General features: G+C 38.7%; 1 protein-coding gene across 1 annotated transcript; it reads right to left on the reverse strand.

Annotated features, from left to right (window-relative positions):
• Positions 1 to 19,480: 19,480 nt before the first annotated feature.
• Positions 19,481 to 19,894, reverse strand: LOC110699973 (uncharacterized mitochondrial protein AtMg00810-like). The gene is made up of 2 exons (XM_021877459.1): positions 19,671 to 19,894; positions 19,481 to 19,565 (listed from the first exon to the last, which is right to left on the reverse strand). The coding sequence occupies exons 1-2, from the start codon at positions 19,892 to 19,894 to the stop codon at positions 19,481 to 19,483; spliced, it is 309 nt and encodes a 102-aa protein (XP_021733151.1).
• Between the last annotated feature and the right edge of the window lie 6,707 nt (positions 19,895 to 26,601).

Raw genomic sequence — 26,601 nt, forward strand, 5'->3', positions numbered from 1 at the left:
CAGGCGGAAGTAGGTACATACTTGTTGTCGTCGACTACTTCACTAAATGGGTAGAGGCGGAGGCTGTAAAGGGAATCAAGACGAAGGATGTAATTTCATTCATTTGGAAAAATGTCATCACTCGGTTCGGGGTTCCCATGTCTATGGTCTTTGATAATGGTCCCCAATTTGAGACGCCTGTTCTCAAAAGCTGGTTGGGTGACCAAGGAATTGCACACTACTTTGCATCTGTCGGCCGTCCACAAGAAAACGGCCAGGTAGAAGCCTTTAATAAAATCATCTCAGACGGTCTCAAGAAAAAGATTGAACGAGCAGGCGGCCTATGGGCGGATGAATTACCACATGTTCTCTGGGCCATTAGGACGACTGAAAAAGGGCGACTGGAGAAACTCCATTCCTCCTAACTTATGGTGCGGAAGCTGTTCTTCCAATAGAACACTACGAGCCGACTCTTCGAGTAATGCTATATGACGAAGAGGCAAACTGGGAAGCCATGCGCCTGGCATTAGACTCACTTCCTGAATGGAGGGGAAATGCTGTCTTGCGCCATGAAATTTACCGCCTGAGAATTACTAGATCATACAACAAAAAAGTACACAGGCGTCCACTCAAAGCGGGGGACTTTGTACTTAGAAAAATGGAAGCAGTTGGTAGGGCTAATGAGTCTGGCAAACTAACTCCCAACTGGGAAGGACCCTACCGAATCTGTGAAGAGGTCAGGGACGGTACCTACCGGCTGGAAACACCAGACGGACAATCGTTGCCTCGAACTTGGAATGTAGATAATCTTAAGAAATATTTCTTTTGAATGATGTAAATAATCAAGGGCTACTTAATAAAAGTTTGCATTTAATATTCAATTTTGTACTAAGAGGGGCACGCCTACTAACAAATAGTCGGCTACTCTCCATGTTTAATTTTATACTAAGAGGGGCATGCCGTCTGTACTTTTACAGTCGGCTACTCTCCATTGAGAATTTTACTCTTTCAGAGGGGCATGCCGCCTGTATCTTTACAGTCGGCTACTCTCCATCGGGTATTTTACTCACCATAAGGGCATGCCGTCTGGACATAGAGTCGGCTACTCTCCATAGAAGAGGGCCGACTGGTTCCAAACAGCCACCCCCCTTATACTTAGCTAAAAAGATTAGGGCCTGGCCGACCCTGTGCCTAACAGGCGGCTACCCTCCTTTTACTTAGCACCTACGTTCACCAAGAACTAACCAAGGCCACAGGCCGAATGATCAGACCAGGCGCCAAGCCAACTGATCAAATCTTCAAAACTAATACGACCTGTCCCAACATCATAGCAGGCGTCCGGCGGCATCCCTCCGGATGAAATTCGTCGCAGAGAGCAGCTCCCTTTTGGGTGGAACATTGCTCTATAAACCAATTACACGGCACCTATACGACTGCCCCCAAGGGCAACCACGTAGCCGTTTTTGAGACAAGGATAACTGTATCACTAACCAAACCAGTGGTAGCAGTTGACATCTGAGTCAGATGACCGCCTGTATTACTTGGGATAAATGCAGGGGGTACCTCTTGAGTTAATAGCCAACAAACATTGGCGAATCAAGGGGTCTAGCCGGCCTCCGCCGCCTGGTACCTCTACTTCTCAAGCAAGAGTGACGGCGACTGAGTAACACCAACGTTAACTCATAGTCACTCCCTCAAACTTAGTATGGAACCTAAAAGGTTTGAGTAGACCGCCTGTTTTCTGGCAAACAGGGGCACTCAAACCCTTATTCCTACTAGGTAGCCACTCGGGTTAATAGCCAACAAACATTGGCAAATCAAAAGGTTCAGCCGGCCTCCGCCGCCTGGTGCCTTTACTACTCAAGCTACAGTGTGACGGAGACTAAGTAACTCCTATGTTGACTTTAGTCACTCCCTCAAACTTAGTATGGAGCCTAAAAGGTATGAGTCGTCCGCCTGTTTTTAGCAAACAGGGGCTCTCAACCACTACTCCTGCTAGGTTAACAACCTGAGTTAAAAGCCAACAAACATTGGCGAATAAAGGGGAACAACCGGTACCAACCGCTTGATACCTCTACTACTCAGTTACTTGGCAACTAGGTAACAATCATGTTTACTTGGTCAAACCACTTTCCTACTTGGTAAATTTTACAAATGACAGGACCACCTACCTAAAGGGGATCCAGTCTTTAAAATGGTTCGAATGCCGATTGGATAAATGGCCGACTGATCGTCTATCCTGGAAACAGACAACCAGTCGTCCAGGGGCATAGGCGGCGTGACTAACTATTCGTACCTGTCTGCAACTATCGGCCATGTAAAACAGTCGGTATAATGTACAATTGGATATCAGAATATTCAATACTTAAACAAATTTGAAGCAAAACAAAAAATTCATTAAAAAGAAGCCGGTCATCAAAGACCGGCAAAATATTCAGAGCCCCGGCCCCCTGGCCGGGTAAATACAAAACAAACGGCACGCAGGCCGTGGAAAGAAGACATAAAGCTTAAGAAGGGGGCAGATCTTCAATATTAGTAGCTGCCGCCTGGTCAGCACTCTTCTTGCTTGACTCGGCTTCAGCTGCATCCTTCTTTGATGCATTACCCCCAAGCGGCACAAGCGCCACTACCGGCTCCTCCTCCTCCAACGCTTCCTCCAACGCCTCTTCCTCAGCAGCCGCCAGGATCTCTTGATTATATGTGTTAGAACACTGGCGGTACGTTTTTTCCCATGAGGCAAAGTCGGCATTGGGGAAGAGGTGGCCCCAAGTCATGCGCTGGATTTGAGCAGAGTCTTCCATCATCTCCCGGACCAGCTCTTTCTTTTCTTGCTCGGCCTTTTCCGAGAGCTCCTGAGTAAGACTCTTCTCCTGGGTCACCAGGCGTTCCTTTACGTTGGCCAAGGATTTCTCCAAGGCTTCGTATGAGGACATCTTGTGGCGAAGAGGTCTCAGCTCGGCCTTGAGGTTGTTGATGGTCGCCTCCAGCTCGCCATTCCTCTTCTGGGCCGCCTCTAACTGAGCCCGAAAAGCGGCGGTAGCCTGCGCCTGATAATAAAGAATATCAATGGTCAGAACTTCATTTTGGGCAATTTGAAACATTGCCTTATCACAGTCAGAGGCGGCCATAGCTTTTGCAGCCTTTACCTCTTTGTTCTTCCGGTCAAGCGGCTTGCGAAGGCCGTTCACTCGGAGCAGGGCCTAAGTAAAAAGGGGAACAGGCGTCAGTTTCCAAACAAAAAAGAAAACAGGCGTCCTGGAATTCAAATACTCAAAAATATGCTAACTATACCTCAGCAAGGACCCCTGCAATCCCGTCTAGGTCAAGGGTGCCGACACCCCTGACCGCCTCCCTTTCAGCTGGAGGGACGGCCTTGATCATAGACTTGGCCACCTCTACCAAGTCAGGCTCCTGAGGGCAAGCTGCATCAAGCATAAACAAATGGATCAGACCTAGTAAAAAAAGGGAGCAAGTCTAAAATTTACTAGGACAACTTCATACTTCTAGGCGGCCCAGCTGGAGTTTTAGAAGAAGTGGCCGGCTGTTTCTCAGCCGCCGCATGTTTCCTGGCAGAACCAGGAGAGCTCGCAACAGTCGTCCTCCGGGCCTTGGGGTCCGGCTGTTGGGAAGAAGAAGCTCTTGGAACGCCCGTCTAAAAAAGAAGAAAAAAGTCAGTATATGCATAAACAACTCCAAAAAGAGGGTGAAAGGTTCGAAGCCCACCAAGGGTGCCCCCTTGTTGGGGGAGTCGGTTGAAGCTTGTTGCATGATGGAGGCCCGCAACATGGCCGCCGCAGTCTTGGAGGCGGTAATCTTGCTCATAGCGTCCGCTGCAAAAACAAACGGCAAAGTTAATAAAAGTTATAACAAAAATGCACGGAACAGCAGAGTATTCGACAGGCCGACTACCTCTTGAGCACCGACTGCTGAGGCCACAGGCGGCCAAAAAGTACTCGTCGTAGAGCCATTTGAAGCTCGGGACGCAGTGCAGGGGTACTTGCTCTCGTACCCCTGAAGTAGAGTCGACCCTCGACTCTACTTTAAAGAGTCCTTTATCCAGGATCTCTTTCTTAGCTTTGGGGGGAACAGGCGGCATGCTGCGGCCGCCTGCAAGAAGGGGCGGATTCCTGTTCCACCTGTTGAGGCGCTTGTTCAGCTCTGTGTCTGAACTCTCAATGATGAAGAAGGTGCACCGCCAGTCCTTCCATTTGTTTGCTTTACCTCTAGTCATGAGGTAGCCCCTGTGGCTCGTCAATTGATACCAGCCGGTACCGCCTGCCTTAGGGGTCCGGCTGAGGTAGTTCATGTGGGCGAAAGCCTCGAAGCTCGGCTCCACCCCGTGCAGTTCGCACCCGGCCACATAGCCGAGTACGTTGACCCAGGAGTTCGGGGCTAACTGCCATAACCCCAACTCATACCCATCCAAGATCCGCTGAACAGCCGGATGTAATGGGAAGCGCAGCCCAGCCTTGATGGCCGCCTCGTAGCAGCCAAAGCAGGCGCTATCATAACTGGTACCAGCCGGCCAGACGACTGTGTCTTCTGGATCCGGCACGAACACTAAAAAGCCGGGGCCCATTGTGTGGTTTGCGATAAAGCTCTCCACTTTCTCTTGCATGGCTGTGATCCGTCCCCGAGGTACCGTGCAGTAGTAGGGGGTATTTTGCTCTCGGTAAGAGGCGGATGGCTTCGCCCAATTGTCCCCCTTCTCAACTGCGTGAGAAAGCCTCGCCTCTTGCAGGCGACTGTTTTTCTCTTCTGTGTCCAGAGAAGCATGGCCAGAAGAGCTAGATTCGGAATCGTCCTCTGACGAGTCCGAAGAGGACGACTCCTCCCCTCTCCCGGAGGGGCCCGCCTCCTCTCCTTTAAAAGGAGCAGGAGAGAATGAAGAATTGTCAACTGAGAAATGGGAAGGGGTCACTTTGATTCCTCCCTCAGAACAGCCGGCTTTCAAGCCGCTTTGTTTCACTTCCACATCTGGCGCCTGGTCAGATGTTTCACTAATCGGCACCCTGCGGGAGGAGCCGTCTGAATTTGAGATCCTGGCAGTCTTTTTTGTTCTGGCCATCATGCTCTGCATAGACTCAGATACAGTCGGACTTTGTATAAAGGGCAAAGATGGGTCCGGAAAAGGGCAGGCGGCACTCCTAGTCCTAGATTCAGCCGTCCCCGGTGACCGACTGATCACTAACCTAGGTCTTGTCGTGTGCTTCTGTGGTGCCATTTCAAAAAAGAATAAAATAAAGACAATTAAGAGTAAGAGAACCGACGGTTACCTGAACGAGTGACGTTGATGGAGTTCTGATAATCTTGTGCAGTCGGCTTGTCAGAGCAGGCGGTAGGCAGAAAGGGTCCAAAATGTCAGAGCAAGTTCAGGGGTCCGAATGTTCTCTCACAAAGTTCTCAAGTGTGAAAATGACTGAAGTCAACACTCCCTTATATATAGGCGAAGTGAGAAGGCGAAAGGTCACTTCCAGAATTCAAAATTTGGGCGGGAGAATCTCTCGGCCTTTCGCCGAGTGACACATGTAGCAAGCCGTCGCCTGTTACAGTGCGGCACCTGTCACAGGTAACACGTGACCAGTCACGTGCCACCTGCGAGGGGCAAATGATTAGGGGATTTTGCTCCCACCAATCGGAATGCGCCACGTGGGCCAATCAGGTCCTGCCAAGTGTCCCCCAGTTGGAACTGTCAGGGCTTGCCACGTGGCACGCGCTTATTCGTCCACCTTGGACCTATTATGTCATGACACGTGGCATACTCCATGCCTAATGGAGAAACCGGCCACCCAGGCCCAACTTCCGAGGGAAGCCCAATCAGCCCTAGGTTAACCTAAACCTAGGATTAACACGTTTCCCAAGGTTATAAATACCTCCCTTAATCCTCATTAAGGGGGGAGGACAGGAATTACATGCTGATTACGCTAAAAACTCACATTAAACACTCTCACCTAGAGAGACCCAATCACTTTAATTTCCGCATTAATTACTCCTTAATCAAGTACTAACTTGACCGTTGGAGGCGGAGCTCCCACCACCAGGAGTCTCCGTTGTTTTGCAGGTACAGGCGTCCGGTTCCAGTCTCGGAATTGTAACTCTCCCGCAGGACATCAGAAAACCCCGAAACAGTTACACTTCCTTTTTTGGCAAAAAGTTATATTAAAATATTATATCACTCCTCTTAAAATCCCCACCCAAACCTACTACTACTTTTTTATTATATCTTTTCTCTCAAATTCATTACTTTTTAATAAACTATTACACAAATATTCAATAACATTTAATTTACACAAATTTAGTGTAAATCGGGTTGAGCAACCAAACAATTTCAACACAAACATTAACATCTAAAATTTTCTCTCTCTTCTATATTTACTCAGCAACCTCTTTCTCTCTCTTCTTTCTTTCTCAACTGCCAATTTTCTCTATGAGAACTTTAATTTTCTCTCTATTCAACCTCTCAACCAGCGATTATCTCGTCTTTCACTCGCATGCGAAGTTGTTATTTGCTAATATAACACTTATTTCATTCTTTAGTGGGGAAAGGAGCATCAAACAAATCTGAGGAGACATGAAAGCACCCATTGACAAAAGACCTTCACCAACCACCTTTGGACCATTATCTGTTGGAGGTTTCTTCCGTGTTTCGACAGCATCATCAGCTTTAGTCAATTAGCGTTTCAGTTTATGTGGTGTCGATCTTTATTATTTTGATTTGTTTGAGTGATTGTACTATTTTTTCACGACGATTGTTAATTTTGTGTTTTTTTTTTATTTTGATTTTGATACTCTGTTTTGCATATGTAGCTTAATTCTGTTGTGAAAAAAGAGTCACTTTTGTGGAAAAATAAGGTCATTTTTGTGAAAAAAAGGTTACTTTTGTGAATATATGGGTCACTTTTGTTATAAAAAAAAATAAAAAAAAAAAGTAACTTTTGTAAGAAAAAAGGGTCACTTTTCGCAAAATGTTCGATGTACAATAAAATTATTGTAAACCGGGGGCATGCAAAAGTTATTGAAACTATTAACCCTACAATCTTTCTTTTACAATTTTTTAATACTTCAAGTACCCCACTTACCTCTTAGTGTATTTAAGTCAATTAAATTGCCTAAAACTATGTGTCGGTCAAACTGTAACACTTAAAAAAACACGGAGGGAGTAATTATCTGCAGCAAAAAAAAAAAAAAAAAAAAAAAAAAAAAAAAAAAAAAAAAAAAAAAACCTATATTCACTAATATTCATCACGTTTTTCTTATTTGGTTTTTTCGGCCATTAATTCAATGTTTCAAACTTTAAGTGTCTCCAGCCAAATGTGTGTATTGTTGTGCTCATATATGGCCATTGGCCAATATGGGTGAAAATGTCAATTTTAATCAACAGTTCGGTTTCAAGATGGTAAATTGGATTGTGGGTTGAAATGGGTCGGGTTAAAAAAGATTCATATGGTTACTAAATTGATTCGACTTAATTACCTTTTTTTTTGGCAAATTTGCGAAAAAAAATCTTTTAAATGCATCATTTTGCGAAGAAAAAACCTTTTAAAAGCTTTATTGTAAAATAAATCCCGAACTTAAATTTTTTTTTGTTTAAAAAAACATAGTAACACTAATCCACAGAATTAATATCTAATTCTTCTAATCACTCTATAACTCTTACTTAACTATTTAATAACTTAATTAGTTTATAAATTCAAAATAAAATAGAATACCACCACCCCACCTACAGGCAGCCACTCTTTCCTCCTCCCCTAGCGGCAGCCCCCACCCTCGGCGACCCAACTCCACCGCTGGCCAATTCCCCTCCTTTTCCCTGTTGCAACCCTCCCCCTTCCTAAACCTGGCAGCAGCCCCCAATTGCCATAATCGTTGTCGTATAACCCAATTCATGTCTTCTCCACCGCAATCACCACCGCAAACGAAGTAGAAAACTGCCGAGGTGTTCTTATGCACTTATCTTCTCTCTCCTCGAGGTATGTTCTAACCCTTGACTATTCTTAAAATTTTAATTTGAGGCTTTTGATAACAGAGATGGTGGTTTTCGTGGCTAAGGTGGTGCGTAATTAGAGGATTGGGGTTTAGGGGTTTTGGAAAAAAGAGTTGGGAAAGGGGAGAATGAAGGGTTTGTGGAAGTAGCCACCATTGTTGAAGGCATTGAAGGTTGAGGAGAGAGAAAAAAAGAGAGATTGAAGAAGAAGAAAAAGGGTGTTGCTGCCATGGTTTGGGGGGGGGGGAGGTCGCCGGGGGTGAGGGCTGCTGCCAGGGGAGGGGGAAAGGGTGGTTGTGGTGGAGTGGTGGTTTTCTATTTTTTTTTAAAATTTATAAATTAATTTAATTATTAAATAGTTAATCAAGAGTTATAGAGTGATTAGAAGCAATTAGATGTTAATTAAGTGAATTAGTGCTACAAGGTTGTTTTAAAAAAAATAAATAATTTCGGGTTTTCTTTTACAATAAAGTTTTTAAAAGGTTTTTTTTCGCAAAATGACACATTTAAAAGGTTTTTTTTAACAAATTTGTCTTTTTTTTTAACAAAATAGCAATTCAATTGTTTTTTTTTTTTTTTTGTTTTTTTTTTTTTTGGTTTTTGGTGTTTCCAATTCGAGGCTATGAATTGGATATATTAGATTAGAAACGAGCTTAATCAGGTTAAAGAGGATTTCGTTTCAAATCAAATGGAGGTAGGTCATAATTGAATTGGATATATTATAAACAAGTTAGGTTATTGAGTAGCAAGTTGGAACAGATTGATTACCAATTGCATTTTGCTTTAAGATTTATGTGTTGTTTTAAGCCTTTATAGATATTGTGCTTACCTTGTTTTAAAGCATCCCCACCACAAACCAAGAGAACCTCAAATATCGGTTCTTACCTTGTTTTAAAGCATCCCCACCAAACCAAGAGAACCTCAAATATCGGTTGTCACAAGCCCCGACCTCGCACCTATTGTAGATGCGTGCCCTATTGAGATACACTTGGTCCGTTTTGTTGTGTGCTCATGTACCCTTTCCACTTTAGGCTTGTGTTCCTATCGCCAAAAGACACGAGCGCGCCACATGATTCGGTGTCAAAACACTCGACCGTGACAGTTGCTTGGATCATAACTAAATTCAGTCAACAAATAATAGATTGAAATGAGTCAAGTTATAAATGTTAGAGTAGTCTTCATAATAGGTGTTATGAATGATGGGAAATTAGTCCCACATTGGTAGAATAAAAGTTGGTTACATAGGTTAGTCTATATAGCTTAGTGTTGGGATGGAAGTCCCACATTGGTAGAATAGAAGAAGTTGGCTTGTTCAATTCTATTTAACTTGTTATTGGGAAAGAATTCTTACATTGGTTAAATAGAAAAGTACAGCTTGGGGCTAGTCTATAAGTTACTCTATTCTATTTAACTTGATGATGGGAAGAAAAACTCCCACATTGGTTAAATAGAAAAGTTTAGCTTGGAGCTAGGCTATAAGTTTAATATTTGGAGCAAAACAAAGTTTTTAATGTGAGTCGTGGTTATGACCACGGGCCCGGTCCGGCGGGCTTTGCCCGATCGGGCGCGAGCATTAACTAAGGAAAGTACTTTTTGCTCACCCGATAGAGCTAAGTTAGCCCGATCGGGCGCGAGAGCAAAGTTATTTTCCTAAGTGTAAATGGCCAAAGTTATTTTCCTAAGTGTAAATGGCCCGATCGGGCGAGCATTGCCCGATCGGGCGCGAGCCTAGTTAAAAGTTTGTTCGTTTACTTGCTCGATCGGGCGGGCTTTGCCCGATTGGACGAATGCAAGTAGTTACTTTCTTACGGTTAAATTAATTATGATAATGGTAACTTTTCATTAAAAGTCTGATTATCTTAATTAATTTATTTTTGGAAATGGTGACTCTTGGAATAAAAGGCTGTTTATTATATATAATTAATTGCTCCAAAATTATCACTCACCTTTTTACTTTGTCTTCTTCTTTCCTATCCATTCTTATTGTTCTTAAAGTGTTCTTAGGGAGTTCAATTACATTGCTTTAATTGATCTCAAACTTAGGGAAATCCTGGAAGCATATATATTAACCGGTAACCCATAGCAATCATAGTGGGGGTTAAAATTGCTTTAAGGACAGTGTAAACACATCCCTAATTCTTCAACCCCATAGTTATTTAAAGCAATTTTAAGTATTCTATCATGGAGAATGTCATGAAGAGTGTTGGTGACGCTGGAAAACTTGATCGGTTCGATGGTTCCAATTTTACTCGCTGGAAGGAGACCATGAAGTTCTTTCTCATCACAATGAAGTTGTTCTATATCCTTGATGTTGTTCTTAATCCCATTCCCGAACCGAAGGAAGATGAAACTGATGTTGTGAAGGCTGAACGCAAAAAGCGTGTTGAGGATGAAGCACTATGTAGAGGATACATTCTGAATCATCTTTCAGACCGCCTATATGATCTCTACATATCGATGAAGAATCCAAAGGAAATATAGGACTCTTTGGAAACTAAGTATAATTTAGAAAAGCAAGGGGCAGATAAGTTCATTACTATGCAATTTTTTAAATTTACTATGAATGATTCTTCATCTGTGTTAGACCAAGTGAATTAATTTCTTATCTTGGCCTCTAAATTTAAGGATCTTGCTATAACCATTCCGCAAAAAACTACTTGTGGGGGAAATAATTGCAAAATTACCCGTTAGTTGGAATGATTATAGGAAGAAACTTTTGCATACTCCTGAGGATTTTACTTTGGAACAAATTCAGAAACATTTACGGATTGAAGAGGAAACTCGAAACCGTGATAAGAAATCTGATGTGGTTCTAGTTCCAAATTAAATTATGTAAGTAATGATCAAAAGGGGGGGAGGCAAGAAAAGAAAGGCTAATAATCAAAATAAGCAGAAGAATTCCAACAAGAAGCCTAGAAAGAATTTGTCTGATGTTGTTTGTTACAAGTGTGGTGAAAAAGGGCACATTGAGAAATATTGCTATAATCCTAAGAAGACTAAAAAACAGAAAGAAGGTGGTGAGGCAAATGTTGTAGAGAATAACACCAATGATATTGTTGCCATGATTTCTGAATTAAACATTGGTATGATTCAAGTAATGCACATGGCTTCGCTCACTACAAGTGCTGATTGGTGGTATGATTCGCGTGCTACAACACATGTGTGCAACAACAAGGCTCTTTTCAAGACCTACACCGATTCTTCCCCTGATCATGAAGTTCTTATGGGTGATCATCATTCTTCCAAGGTCCAAGGTTCTGGAACAGTTGAAGTGCAATTTACTTCTAGAAAGAAAGTCATTCTCACCAATGTACTTCATGTGCCTCAAATTAGGAAGAATTTAATTTCTGGTTTTATGTTTTCTAAGAAGGGTTTGAAAGTTGTAATAGAATCTGACAATGTAATTCTATCTAAGGCTGGAACCTTTGTTGGAAAGGGCTATGCTTGTGATGGAATGTTCAAATTATCTATTAGTAAATTTGAAAATTCTACTTACTTTGTTGTGCAAAATGTAGAATGTGTTTCTTTCAATATATGGCATAATCGTTTAGCACATACTAATTATAAGACTATGAAAATTATGTCAAAAAGTGGTATGATTTCTTTTGGCAATGATAGTCATGATAAATGTGAAGTTTGTGTGCAATCAAAAATGAAGAGAAAACCTTTTCCTAAAGTTGATAGAAATACTGAAATATTAGAACTTGTTCATTCTGATATTCGTGAGTCCAATGGAAATTTGACTAGAGGTGGTAATAGGTATTTCATAACTTTCATTAATGATAGTTCTCGTTTTACCTATGTTTATTTGCTAAAGACAAAAGATCAGGCATTTGATATGTTTAAAGTGTATAAAGACATGGTAGAAACACAAAAAGATAATAAAATTAAGATATTACGAAGTGATAGAGGTGGAGAATATTTTCCCACAGAATTTTCTGATTTTTGTGAAGCTAATGGCATTATACATCAGGTTAGTGCCCCTTATAGACCCCAAAAAAATGGAGTGGTTGAAAGAAAGAATGGTGTGTTAGGTGATATGGTAAATGTCATGCTTGTCAATGAAAATTTGCCGCTTAATTTGTGGGGAGAAGCTTTACTAACTGCATGTCATGTACACAATAGAATTCCTTCTAAGAAAAATAAGGTATCTTCATGTGAGCTATGGAAAGGAAAGAAGCCTAATATTAGTTATTTTAGACTTTGGGGTTGTGTTGCATATTATAAGGTTCCCGAACCTAAGAAAACTAAATTAGGTCCTAGAGCTTTAAAGAGTGTTTTTGTGGGATATGCTGAAAATTTAAAAGCCTTTAGGTTTTTGGATTTGGATTCTAATGTAATAGTGGAATCACGAGATGTTGAATTCTTCGAGAATAAATTTCATGGTGATTCCATAAACATTGGTGATTCAGCACTACCACAAGTTCCTCCTAATGATGTTTCTAGCTCAAGTAATGTTAGAAAATTGTCTGATTTATCTAGTGAACCTAGAAGAAGTGTAAGGGCAAGGAAGGAGAAAAATTTGGGTCCGGATATTATTGATTCACAAGCTATTCTCTTTCTTGTAGAAGGCAATAGGTGTGAGGTTACTAATAAGATACCCATTCTACTTAATGTTGATGTTAATGTAGAGGATGATCCAAAAACGTTTAAAGAAGCAATGGCTTCTAGAAACGCAACTTTTTGGAAGGAGGAAATAAATGATGAGATTGATTCCTTGATTTCAAATAATACTTGGTATCTCACGGATTTGCCACCTGGTTCCAAAGTTGTTGGATGTAAGTGGGTGTTTAGAATTAAAAAGGAGCAAATGGGAAGATAATATCGTTTAAGGCTAGGTTGGTAGTACAAGGTTTTACTCAGAAGGAAGGAGTGGATTATTTTGATACTTATGCACCCGTTGCTAGAATTACATCCATTAGAGTTCTAATGGCTTTAGCTTCTATTAATGGTTTGCATGTTCATCAAATGGATGTAAAAACAGCTTTTCTAAATGGTGATTTAGATGAGGAGGTGTACATGAGGCAGACTGAGGGTTTTGTTCTTCCTGGCAATGAAATCAAAGTTTGCAAATTGGTTAAGTCCTTGTATGGATTAAAACAAGCTCCAAAACAGTGGCATGAAAAATTTGATTCTGCAATTTTTTCACATGGTTTTACTCATAATTCTGGTGATAGATGCATTTATTCTAAGTTTACAAAAGATTATGGAGTCATTGTATGTTTATATGTTGATGATATGTTAATCTTTGGGACGAATATAAAAGGCATTAATGAGACTAAGGAATATTTATCTTCTTGTTTCCAAATGAAAGATTTGGGTGAAGTGGATACACTATTAGGAATCAAAGCTATAAAACATAGTGGGGGTTATGCTTTGAGCCAGTCTCATTATGTTGATAAAATGCTTGATAAATTTCAGCATTTGAATATCAAAGAAGCCAATTCCCCTTATGATTCGTCATGTAAACTTGAGTATGCAATTGCAATAGGTAGTTTAATGTATGTATCACATTGTACTAGGCCCGATATTGCATTTGCAGTTTGCAAACTTTCTAGATTTACTAGCAATCCTAGTGTTGAACATTGGAAAGCTATTGGTAGAGTATTTGGTTTCTTAAAGAGAACCAAAAATCTTAGTTTGCTTATAATAGATTTCCATCTGTTCTTGAGGGTTTTTCAGATGCTAGTTGGATTACTAGCACTGGTGATAATAAATCTACTAGTGGGTGGGTTTTTATGCTTAGTTGAGGTGCTGTTTCTTGGGCTTCAAAGAAACAGACTTGGATTACTCATTCCTCCATGGAGGCTAAATTTTTAGCTTTGGCTGCCGCAGGGAAAGAAGCAGAATGGCTGGGGAACATGTTATTAGATATAGAGTTGTGGCCACAACCGATGTCAGTCGTTTCTTTGAATTGTAATAGTGAAGCTACTTTGTCTAGAGCGTATAATAAGATTTATAATGGAAAATCTTGACATATTAGTTTGAGACATGCATATGTACGTCAGTTAATATCAGATGGGATAATAACTGTTGTGTATGTAAAGTCTTGCAATAATTTGGCATATCCTTTTACAAAAGGATTACCAAGGGACATGGTGCAAACAATGTCTAAGGAAATTGGTTTGAAACCAATTATTTAATAAAGAACAACGGAAACCCAACCTTTCCTATAGTACTACCCCTATATTAAAGGTTCAATGTGGTAAAAACAAATTGTTTGTTGATGATATATTGATTATTGTTGAGTATAATTAATATATATGTGTGAGGGTGAGTTTTAGACTCTTAATGAAGTTTCAAATGTTATTTTTGTACTTCACCTATATGAACATATAGGAATGGTGTCGTTCTTAACAAAAGTGTGTTTACATTTAGAGATGTTCATAAATACCAGAATGAGCACATGGCCATAATAGTGCTACCAATTCTAAGAACACTTTGTTTAACAAAGTTATGTGTGTAGAATTTCCGGTAATGATATTTAAGATTATGGTTCAAAGCTACATGCTACCTGTAGGGAATATTTCAAGAATTATCCCTAGCTTGAACCCCACTGTGATCATACACTAAAGTACGGTGGCGTCCAAAGGGAAAAAAGATAGAGCAAAAGAGTCGCCAACAAGTTTTAGGAACTTGTAAACCGTTCACGAGGTGAAGGTTACACCCCTTAACGATCCAGGAGATCTTCAACTCCATTAGTTCTGGAACCATGACTGGTAGTTCGGGGATGAAGGTACAAATCCAACCTAAAAGAGATTGAACCTGCCCTAATAATAGGCCTCTACTTTATTTTGATCGTATTCATGTGCGCTTTCTGACTAACATACAATCAATAGGTTTACCCTAAACCTGCTTATCTATGTTGGTTGAATATAATGCACAAATAAACTATTATTGTCGATCACTTGAATTATAATCATAATTAACCCTAAACAAGATTATTAAATATTTCATTAAGCGTGATTACAAGTACCAATTCCCTTTAAACATGCATAAAAGGTGTGATCAAGCAATAAATAAATATAATCAAGCAACATAATAAATAAACAATAAAATAATATATAATTATAAATAAAATAATCATGTTCATGTTAAAGCATAATAATAGCAAGATCCTATGTATGATACTAACAAGATTAATAACAAAACCTAGCATGTCACTAAACAATAAAAATCAAATCTAGCCCTAACATGATACTAACAATCATAAATATTAGAAAGAAAATAAAAGGCATCATACTTTCAATCATACTTGGTATTAAAGTTACCCTAGACATGATACTAGGAATTTATTATTGTCACCCTAAACATCAAATTAAGGAAAACATCCTAACATGATACTAGGAATTATAATAACAACCTAAGCATGATTTCTACATCATAACATTAATAAAAACCATTAAAGTACTTACTTGGATGCCTCGTACCTCTTTCTAATAACAAAATACACGCGTTAGTAACTTCAAGGAAAATAATAAACAAAACAATTAAATTGAATAATTGAAATAGATAATTGGGACCAAACCCTCAGAAATTAAAACCTTTCATGTCTAGGGAGAAGGCAACTTCGAATTATGCTAGGTGTTTCTAAGTCTTGCGAATGCGGAATTTTGTATTTGAGAAAAGGTTAGTTTAGAAAAGAGAGAGGGAGAGTGTAATCAAGAAATCTTGATGAGAGTTGGTGAATGAAAACGGGGTTTTTAGAAGGATATTTATAGAGAAAATCAGCCAAAAAGATAAAAAAATCAAAACAGAGTTCTGACGCGGATAAAACTTGATTAGCGCCGACGCCGACAATTGGCGCCAGACGCTAACGTTAACGCCAGGCGCTAACGCTAGCACCAGGCGCCAGGCGCTAATATCTGGCGTTAGGCGCTAATCCCGTTTTTAACGCATTTTCTAAAATCAGATATAATTTAACCGTACAGGAGGATAAAATCGTATTTTCCTCAAAACATTCTTTTATTCTGATTAAAACTCTAAAAAGTCAACAAAAGTCAATTTATCAATGCTAATTGAATTAGGAATGAAAAGAACCTTTTAGAAGAATCTAGAAGACTAAAACCATTCCTAATTGCATTAGGAATGATAAATCCATATTAGGCCCTCCTCTAAATCATTGGGCCGCATATAAGGCTCAAACCGGGCCTAGTTTAGTAAATTGGCCGTAACATCCTCAATATTCATCGGAATAGGGCTTATAATATATCGTTGGAAAGCTCTTTTCAAGCCCTATCCAACTACACTACTATTGGACCCATATCATGGACCAACCAAACTGGATTGGCTATTTTCTTAAAATAGATTTTCGAAAATAGAGAGAAAAGAAAAGAAACTAAAACTATCCGCAACACTAAACTTTCCACACTTTCATTTCATTCGATTATGATTCGGCGCGAAAGGTACTCATCACTGGGTTTGGTTTTGGGGAGACACAAATGGGTGTCTAAACTATCATTAATTTTGTTGTTACTTTGAAATTTTATGCTAGGTGGAGGTTCAAATCAATAAGATACCTTCATTGATGCATAATTTTGTTTGTCAAGAACAAACACCAATTTTAAAGACTAAGTGGCAAATTGTTAGAGTAGTCTTCATAATAGGTGTTATGAATGATGGGAAATTAGTCCCACATTGGTAGAATAGAAGTTGGTTATATAGGTTAGTCTATATAGCTTAGTGTTGGGATGGAAGTCCCACATTAGTAGAATAGAAGAAGTTGGCTTGTTCAATTCTATTTAACTTGTTATTGGGAAGAAATTCTCACATTGGTTAAATAGAAAAGTATAGCTTGGAGCTAGTCTATAAGTTACTCTATTCTATTTAACTTGATGTTGGGAAGAAAAACTCCCACATCGGTTAAATAGAAAAGTTTAGCTTGGAGCTAGGCTATACGTTTAATATTTGGAGCAAAACAAAGTTTTTAATGTGAGTCGTGGTTATGACCACGGGCCCGGTCCGACGGGCTTTGCCCGATCGGGCGCGAGCATTAACTAAGGAAAGTACTTTTTGCTCACCCGATAGGGCTAAGTTAGCCCGATCGGGTGCGAGAGCAAAGTTATTTTCCTAAGTGTAGATGGCCCGATCGAGCGTGAGCCTAGTTAAAATTTTGTCCGTTTACATGCCCGATCGGGCGGGCTTTGCCTGATTGGACGAATGCAAGTAGTTACTTTCTTACGGTTAAATTAAATATGATAATGGTAACTTTTCATTAAAAGTATGATTATCTTAATTTATTTATTTTTGGAAATGGTTACTCTTGGAATAAAAGGCTGATCATTATATATAATTAATTGCTCCAAAATTATCACTCACCTTTTTACTTTGTCTTCTTCTTTCCTATCTATTCTTATTGTTCTTAAAGTGTTCTTAGGGAGTTCAATTACATTGTTTTAATTGATCTCGAACTTAGGGAAATCCTGGAAGCATATATATTAACCGGTAACCCATAGCAATCATAGTGGGGGTTAAAATTGCTTTAAGGACAGTGTAAACACGTCCCTAATTCTTCAACCCTACAGTTATTTTTCTAACAATAAATTTATTGGATTAATCCAGGTAACAGGTTATAACGAGCCAAATCATAATAATACAATTGATGATTGAGTATTCGTATATGATATCGATTCATGTAATCTAGATTATAATTATATAGATTTAGTCGAGTTGTAACAGATTTGTGTTCATATTACGTTAAACTTTGTATATGATATATGAGCATATATAAGTGTCCCAAAGCATTTAACATAAAAATAGATAAGCACTCAAATGTTTAATGTAATACCGATTGTTGTTGAAAGCCTCATACAATAGCACCATGCCCATTGCCCAATTGATATACTACATTTTTATCACGTCCCTTGAAGAATTTAAACAATGTCTTTTGTATACTAAATTTCTCCTATAATTTCTTATAGAATGAAGGGGTGTTAGTGTGTCACTTGAAGTAATTTAATTTGTTGAGATAGGTCTGTCTATGCAATATACAATAGAAGTACTCTTGGAGTCTTGCTTGGTGCCTATACTAAAATTTATAGAAAATTATATCCTTTCCAATATGCAAATCAATATCCGTATTAAAATGATGGTAATCATCCCACTATTTAGCCTCTAAACACTTAACAGCCAGCATAACAAAAAATGAATAAGTCAATTGCAGCTGCCCAACAATTGAAAAGCGGTACCTTGTTTATTATCTCTAAGTTATCAGCTTTATTTCAGTGATCGCTGCTAAAAAATAATTTGATATCATATCCCATGATACTAATATAAATCAATAAGTTTTACATGAGAAGAGTAACGATAATTTGGATGAAAAAAGAGTAAAATTTGGTTACCTAGATAGCAATATGACCATAAATTTGGCAGCAGGATTCAAAAGTAGAGGACTTGGTAGATACTAGAGTGAGAAGCACCTCTTTCGAATGTATTGGCCGTTGGACTTTGAATTGGACAGAAATAACTACGGTGTAGTCTTTTTAGGATCAAGATTTCGAAGATTATAAAAATAAGTAGTGAAACAGAGGCACAGAACAAACCATTACCGTCTTACCGAGATGGTGCAACGCATCGAAAATGTACATTGAATAGTCCTTAAAGTCAGAGGACAAGACAACATTCAACCATTGTTTGGTGTCTTAATCATAAGCCTAAAGCAATTGTTTGGATTTTCTGGTGTAAAAGTAGATAATTCCATCAAAAAAAATGTTGAATTCTGCAATTTCAGCAGAATTTCTTCAACTGATTAGCTTTCTAATAGAATTCTAGAGAGATGTTTTACAGGAATTGTGGAGAGAGAAGTTTGGGAAAGAATCTTTTTATTATTGAAATTGTAATGAAGAATTACAGCTCTAAGACTATTTATAGCTAAGTATAAAAAAGTAATATAGAGATTAAAATTAGCTATAATACAACAGAATTCTGTTGTAACATAATTCTGACTTGGCATTCTGTTGTAACAAAATGCTGAGCTAGATAGTAGCTCGTAACAACCTAGAGAAGGTTATGGAACTATCTAGGTGAATCCTGAACACTTGAGAGAAAGAGAGCAAACAAATCCTTAGCTAGTTGTTCCTTGAGCTGATGATCATTTGAGCTGAGAACAGCAGCAGCAGCAGTGCGAGCATGTGTATCACTAATACCCCCCCCCCCCCCAAGCTTGGGGTAGCTGAGATATCAGTAAGACTAAGCTTGTACAATAAGCTTCTGAATTGAGGACCTGATAAGGCCTTAGTAAATACATCAGCCAGCTGCTGATGAGTAGGAAGATAGTGTAACTCCAGCAATCCTTTAGCAGCCTAACTGTCCAAGTAAAATGCACATCAATTTCTATGTGCTTTGTGCATTAGTTCGTGATGCACTGGGTTCTTTGCAATGTGTATAGCAGATTGATTATTACAATATAGAGTAACAGGCTTAAGTTTAGTGACCCCAAGTTCCTCTAGCAGCCTAACTGTCCAAGTAACCTCTAAGGCAGCAGAAGAAAGTGCTATGTATTCAGCCTCAAAAGATGATTTATTTAGAAATAGTCCCTTGCTTCTTGGATTTCCAAGATATGGGAGAACCACCAAGCAGAACAATGTAACTAGTTACAGAACATCTGCTATTTGGACAACCTGCCCAATAAGAGTCTGAATATGCTCTCAGAACAAGAGAGTCTGAAGCCTTGAGTAGGATGCCCTAGCCTATGGTGTCTGCAACATACCTTAACACATGATGCAAGGCATTCATATGAGGTATTCTTAGCTGGTGCATAAATTGGCTTAGTGTTTGTACTGAAAAAGAGAGATCTGGTCGAGTATGAGTCACAAAATTTAATTTCCCACCTTGTGACCTATATAGAGCAGGATCAGGGTAGAAATCACCCTCATCAACAAGTAACTTGAGATTTATAGGTAAAGGAGTAGAGGTTGTCCCGGAGACATCCATCTCAAAGAAAGAAACTAGTTCCTTGGTGAATTTCTTCTGAGTTAAGACAATCCCTGATTCAAGGTAAGTCCCTTCTATCCCAAGAAAATAGTTGAGTAAGCCTAGATCCTTAATGCTGAAAACCTTGTCCAAATGAGTCTTCAGGTTGTGAATCTCTGAAGTGTCATTGCCAGTGATGATAATATATCATCAACATATACTGCCACAATAGTTATCTGACCATTTGCTTTCTTCAAGAACAAAGAATGGTCATCCTTGTTCTGATTGTATCCCAGCAGTTTGAGCTCACTGTGCAGTTTAGAAAATCACTGCCTGAAAGCTTGTTTGAGCCCATATAAGGATTTCTACAGCCTGCATACCTTGTATTCAGGATTTGGAATCCCTTGAGGCACCTTCATGTAAACTTCTTAATGTAAGTCACCATGTAAGAAAGCATTATTGATGTCGAATTGATGAATAGGCCACTTGCAAGAGGCTGCAATGGCTAGAACACATCTAACTGTGGACATCTTGACAAAAGGAGAGAAAGTTTCCTCAAAATTAACTCCATACTTCTAGTAAAACCTTTGGCAACCAACCTAGCCTTGCATCTCTCTAGGGTCCCATCAGCCTTCAATTTCAGTTTATGTACCCATTTACACCCAATAGCTTTCTTGGAAGGTGGAAGAGTAACTATATCCCTAAGTTGAATTCTTTTCAAGAGCTATGATCTTAGTCTGCATAACTTGTACCCAATTGTTGTCTTGAGAAGCTTCAAGATAAGAGACTGGTTCAACCAACAGGGCAGCCGTGTGAGCTAGAATATTTCTGGATGTAGAAGGGAGAGAATCAAATGAAACAAGATTACACCAGTGAGATTGGGAGGTATAACACTTGTAATATTTCATCCAAGAGGGTGGATTTCTTAGCCTGGAAGACAACCTAGGCTATCTTGAAGCCTGTTGCGGAGAAGGCAAGACTGAAGCAGTAAGAGCATGAGTATTAGAAAGAGTGTCAGATATAGTGTTCCCATTTGAAACAGAATTTGAAGTAAAGGAGGGAGGATAAGAAGGTGGGGGAAGGGGGGGGGGGGGGGGAAGGAGGAGGAGAAGGGTTGGCATCTGGTGTGAAATCAAGGTCATCTGAATAGTAAGCAGTGTGTTTAGGCAAGAAATTGTCAAGTGAGAGATGATTTGAAGTTTTATAGTGAAAAGGGAAATGAAACTCATGGAACACCAAATCTCTAGTAACATGAATATTATAAGTGCTAAGACCAAGTACTTTATAGCCTTTCTAATGCAAGGCATAATTAATGAACACACCAGGGACAGCTCTGGCATCAAATTTTCTTCTGTGAACCTTAGAAGTAGAACAGAACCAAAGACAACCAAAAGATTTCAGTTGCTCTAATGGAGTAGTAGTGTTGTGATGTTTCTTATAAGGTGTGTTGTAATTAATGCTTGACAAGGGCATTTTGTTTACCAAATAGGTAGCACAAAGGACAACTTCACCCCAAAATCTCTTAGGAAGCTGTGACTGGAAACTAAGGGCCTTGCCAGTCTCAACAAATGCCTATGTTTGCGTTCCACAACCCCATTTTGTTGTGGAGTATCTGAGCAACTAGTCTGGTGAACAATGCCTTGACTAGTATAAAACTGCTTCATTGCTCCCTCAGTCATCTCCAAGTTACTATCAGACCTCACTGTAGACACCTAAAAATGTCTCCCCAAAACCAAACCCGATGATGAACAACCTTTCACCGCCATTATTGGTCGGGTTGAGTATTTAATCTTGGAGTGCTTAAATCCATATTTCCATTTCATAAACCAACCCAAATTCTAGCCCATTTCCCCAAACCATAACTTATTTTCCACTTGCCTTTAAACCCAAAATAATTCATTCCGTGTCCTTTAAAATCATTCATTTCGTGTGCTTTTTATAAAATATTTAATCCAGTTTATTTTGGTCCATTATCTAGGTTCAATTATTAAATATTTGGATGGGGCTTTAAAAGAGCTTTCCAACGATATATTATAAGCCCAAATCCGAGTTATAACGAATAAGTTATGGCCAAAATATTAAACTCAACCCAAACTGAACCTAAGCCCACCTTATCTACGACCCAATGATCATGTGGAGAGTCCAAATTATTTAACCCCATTTAGAAACCAATTAGGATTAATTAGAATCTTATATAAGTTTCTAAAAGATCTTGATTATCCTTTTTGAAAAGATAAGATTAAATAGTTTGAAATTGAATAAAACTCCTTTTTTTTAAAGTCCTAATTCTATTTGAATCGAAAGACGTTCAAAGATAGACAGATAATTTTTTCGATCCTCATAGTTTTTATCCAAATTTTATATGGTTGGATAGCCCTTGAAATTATCTTTCCAATGATATATTATAATATCAATTCCGAGCTATAATGGAAAAGATATGAATTAAATGTCAAACTTTATCCAAAACTGATACCATCTCACTATTTCGGCCATATCTTTTATTCTATAAAATATTTTAATCTGATTCTAATTATGTTAGAAATTATACTTCAAGAGCTTTCCAAAGATATCTTATTTATTTTATTTTGATTTCTGGATCAAAAGATATGATAAAAACAAAAACCATAAAAAACTGCTGTCTATCGCAAGAGTTTTATCCGATTCGAATTCTTATCTTTTCTTGATTCTTCGACCTTCTTTTTTCTCTATAAATAGAGGTCATATCTCCCCTTTTCCAATAATCAACAAGCTTTATCATCAAATCATTCTCTCTTCCTCTCTTTTACACCAAAAATCACTCTATTCTCTCTCTCCCATATTCTAAGCCTTAAACCTATATTCCTAATTCTTTCATTCTTCTTTAAGCACTCCAAGGAGTCCATACAGTACCCAAATTAGTTCTATACTTAAATCAAGGCGTGAAAGGTATAATTGACTGAGGGTTTGGACCAAATCAACTCTACTTTAATTTAATTTCTATTTGATTTATATTTTTATTGAAGTTACTAACAATTTATTCATGATGTAGCAATTCAAGGAAACGCGGAAAGTGAGTAATTAATTCACTTAATTACTCTTATTATTTTATATTGCTAGTATCATGATTAGGTTATTTTATATTTGATTTAACACACATTATTATTGTTAAATTGCTTCCAATATTAATGTTTATTCTATTATTTTTATGATCACCATATTGCATGTTAAAGGGAATATGTAATTGAAAATCACGCCTAATAAGATAATTTGGACAACCGGTTTAGGTTCCTTTTTAATCTTGTTATTAATTCAAGTGATCACAAATATTTTATAATCATGTGTTGCATTAATATTAAACCAATTTATCATAATAATAGTTTGGAGCGAATTGAATATTTTGTTTGTATGCCTTTGAGATCGTAGGAATCACTTTTCACTAAAAGAATTGAGTAGAGGCCAATACGGGCGAATGTGACTCCATGACTCACTTCGTACCATCATCCCCGATCCTCCTTTCGTGGTTTCGAACCATATGGAGTTAGTAATCTCATGGATTATGAATGGGGTGTAACCTTCACGGGTCAATCGTTGTTGCCTTCGTTGTCCCTTAATCGTGGTTGCCTTAAATGATCCGTGAACGGTTTACAAGTTCCTAAAAAACTTGTTGGCGGCTCCCTACTTTATTTGTCCCTAATCGTATTATGTCAATTCGTACTTCCTATAAGTGCCAAGCATATTCACAACATGCTTTTTACGTAGGCGCACTTCGAACGACGCCTACAATTTGGTGACTCCACTGGGGAAGATTCTTAGATATTTATCGATTTGAGGGATCAGTATTTAATTAAGATGAGTTGATGAGACTTGAAAGATTCTTGAATTGTATTCCTGCGATTTAATTGGCATTGTCACATATGCATATGATTTTTTTAGGTTACCTATTTTGCCACAATAGTACGTGTTCTACGTATGTGGCTAGCCCGGGGGATTTATGCTCTATCAACCCGAAAACACTCATGGCAATAAGGGTTCATCCGAGTTTTTAAATCCACCCAAACCATGGAGTCGAGTTCGATTTCATCACGAACTCACAGAGCCGCCCGTTGGCATACACCCTCAAGGGAGGCTGCCTTGCTAACGCGTCCAAACTCTTAACCATGGTACCCTTTGACACCCAAAAGCTTGACCATAGTCGAACATAGAACTTGACTTTAGGTTGCGAACTTCATTGCATCATGCGTGATGATATGCTTATGTGTGCATTTTTTTTTATTGACCTTTTTTTAATTTTTTTTTTCTCTTATTAAACCTTTTTTTTTTATTATTAGAGTCGAGCCATAGATTTTTTTTTAATTTTTTTTATTTTTGAGTCACCCGGATTTTTATTTCCGTATACTACACAAGAGTCAACTTGTTTTGGTCATAGCCGGAGTTCTAGAAAGAGTTATGTGTTGTGCCACCTATAGATCTGTAGCCGTAAGTTTTATCTTTCATTTGGCGTTGGTTTGGTCCTAATCAGAGTCACAAATAAAAATTTATAACTGATATACTACGGCCTGTCTAGTTTAGGTGTCTTTTTAGCGTCAACTTTTTTTTTTATTATTTTTGTATATATCTTTTCGTGTCAAGCTAGTCTTAGCCAAGTCCTTTAATCCGTGTCAAATCGTATAACATAGGATTATAGATTTTTTTTATTTTTTTCATTTTTTTTATACCCATGAGTCATAACTCTTCTAGAATTCTAATCATCTTCCTAGTTTCTTGTGATCAATTTTTGTGCTAACCTTAACATGTGTTCTTTGTCTTTGATTGTGGTTGATCTTCTTTATGAATAACAATTTTCAATGGACCGTTATCACCTAATAAATAGCATAAACATTAAAATTGGACAAAATTAATCAAGTTAGTTTGTCTTTTAGTCTTCCGTGCTATTTGGTCATTGGGTCCTTTGTTTTTCACAACGTCCTCATGTCTAGTCATGCGATCATACCACGAGTCTTAATAAACTCACCTAATCACACATGTTGAGTGATTGCACACACTTTGTATACGAGTCATGCACTATATTGTTTATGATCGTATACTAGGACCATGCATGCATCGTTTTCTGTCGTAGTAAAAATGAGTGGAGATTTTTCTCACTTGTTTTCAAATGTCTATTTTTTCCCTTCCTTTCCTATCTTGAGAAATGAGTCGAACAATTAAGTGAATTATTTTATTTCACAGTACTAGGTCAAGGAGCAGGGATAGTTTAATACGGTTTGAGTCATTACCGCAACAATCTCTCAGATCTAATAGGAGTTCAAAGAGAACTTTGCCATCTCCACATTACTTATCACCTTTTAATGGCCACTAAAGAAGATATTGAGAACATCAACAAATCCATCGAGGCACTGTCTGCCATGATGCAAACCATTACCACTAGGGTCACTACCATGGAACAAAACAAGGTCACTGTTTCCACCCTTGACAAATTGAAGGAACAAATGAGTAAGATTTCAGAGGATTTCACTTATGTGGGACATCCTCCTACTCCTTTGGATGTGAAAGACAGGCTCCCTGAAAAGTTCTCCACTGCTGATATTCCAAAGTTCAAGCGTACTGACAATCCAATATTCCATTTGAAGGCGTTCTCTGCAACCATGGCTCTTAAGGGATTGGACGTAACATTCTCCCCTACGATGTTCCCTCTCTCCTTAGAGTATGCTTGCCAAAAATGGTTTTATTCCCTAGATACTAAGCGTATTGTGACTTGGCCAGATGTCACCGACAGTTTCATGAATCGTTACAAGTGTAACATTCAAACTAAAACTTCTGAACGTGAACTCTCCATTCTCAAACAGAAAGAGAATGAAGGCTTCATCGCTTATCTGAACAGGTGGAGAGAAACGGCTTTACTCTTGGTAGATCCTCCCAAAGAAAGAGAGATGGTTCGCCTCTTTATTCAAAATCAGACTCACAAGTATAAGGAACATCTCAAATTTCTTCCACTGAACACTTTCGAAGCTGTATACAACATCGGCATCAATATCGAGGATGAGCTTATAAAGACTGCTGGTAGTAACAATAATAACTCTTGGAAAAACAAGAAGAACGACCATCCTTCTTCTTCGTCTTCTAAGCACAAAAATACTACCAACAATATATGCCAAGTTGATCTCAATGAAGTGTTAGCTCTTGATGCTCCATTGCCTAAGAAGAAAAAGAACTTGCACTCCTTTACGAATGACTTGTGATGAGGCCTTTGATCGCCTCTACGGTCAAGGCTTGATCACAACTATAGGGCCATTTTCAGAGCCAAAACCTGAAGAAAGGAGCGCCAAATGGAATCCCAATGCCCATTACAAGTACCATCAAGGAAGGGGCCACACTACTGAGCAATGTTGGAATTTGAAGGATGTCATTCAAGACTTGGTGGATGCAAACAAACTTTCTGTCCCTCCAGGCGGCAAGAAGTAATGAACACAAGGCGCACAACAGATCCTTTGTGCAAGATTTCATGATTTCTTTTTTGTCATTAATCTTCATCCCCTCATTCATGTCTAGCATAGGTTTTCCATTTCAAATTTATATATGCCTCATGTATTTCGTTCACCTTTTCCATTAATAAAATGAGCAAATTTAAAAAAATTAAAAAATCAATTACTGAACTAAACGCAAGGTACACCGATGACTTGAGGCACCTTTGCAACCCTGTCATTCCCCTTAAACCATTTTCAATCAAATATCCATTTCTTCATCAACCACTT

This window comes from Chenopodium quinoa, unplaced genomic scaffold (genome assembly GCF_001683475.1).
Source record: "Chenopodium quinoa cultivar QQ74 unplaced genomic scaffold, ASM168347v1, whole genome shotgun sequence".
NCBI lineage: Eukaryota > Viridiplantae > Streptophyta > Magnoliopsida > Caryophyllales > Amaranthaceae > Chenopodium > Chenopodium quinoa.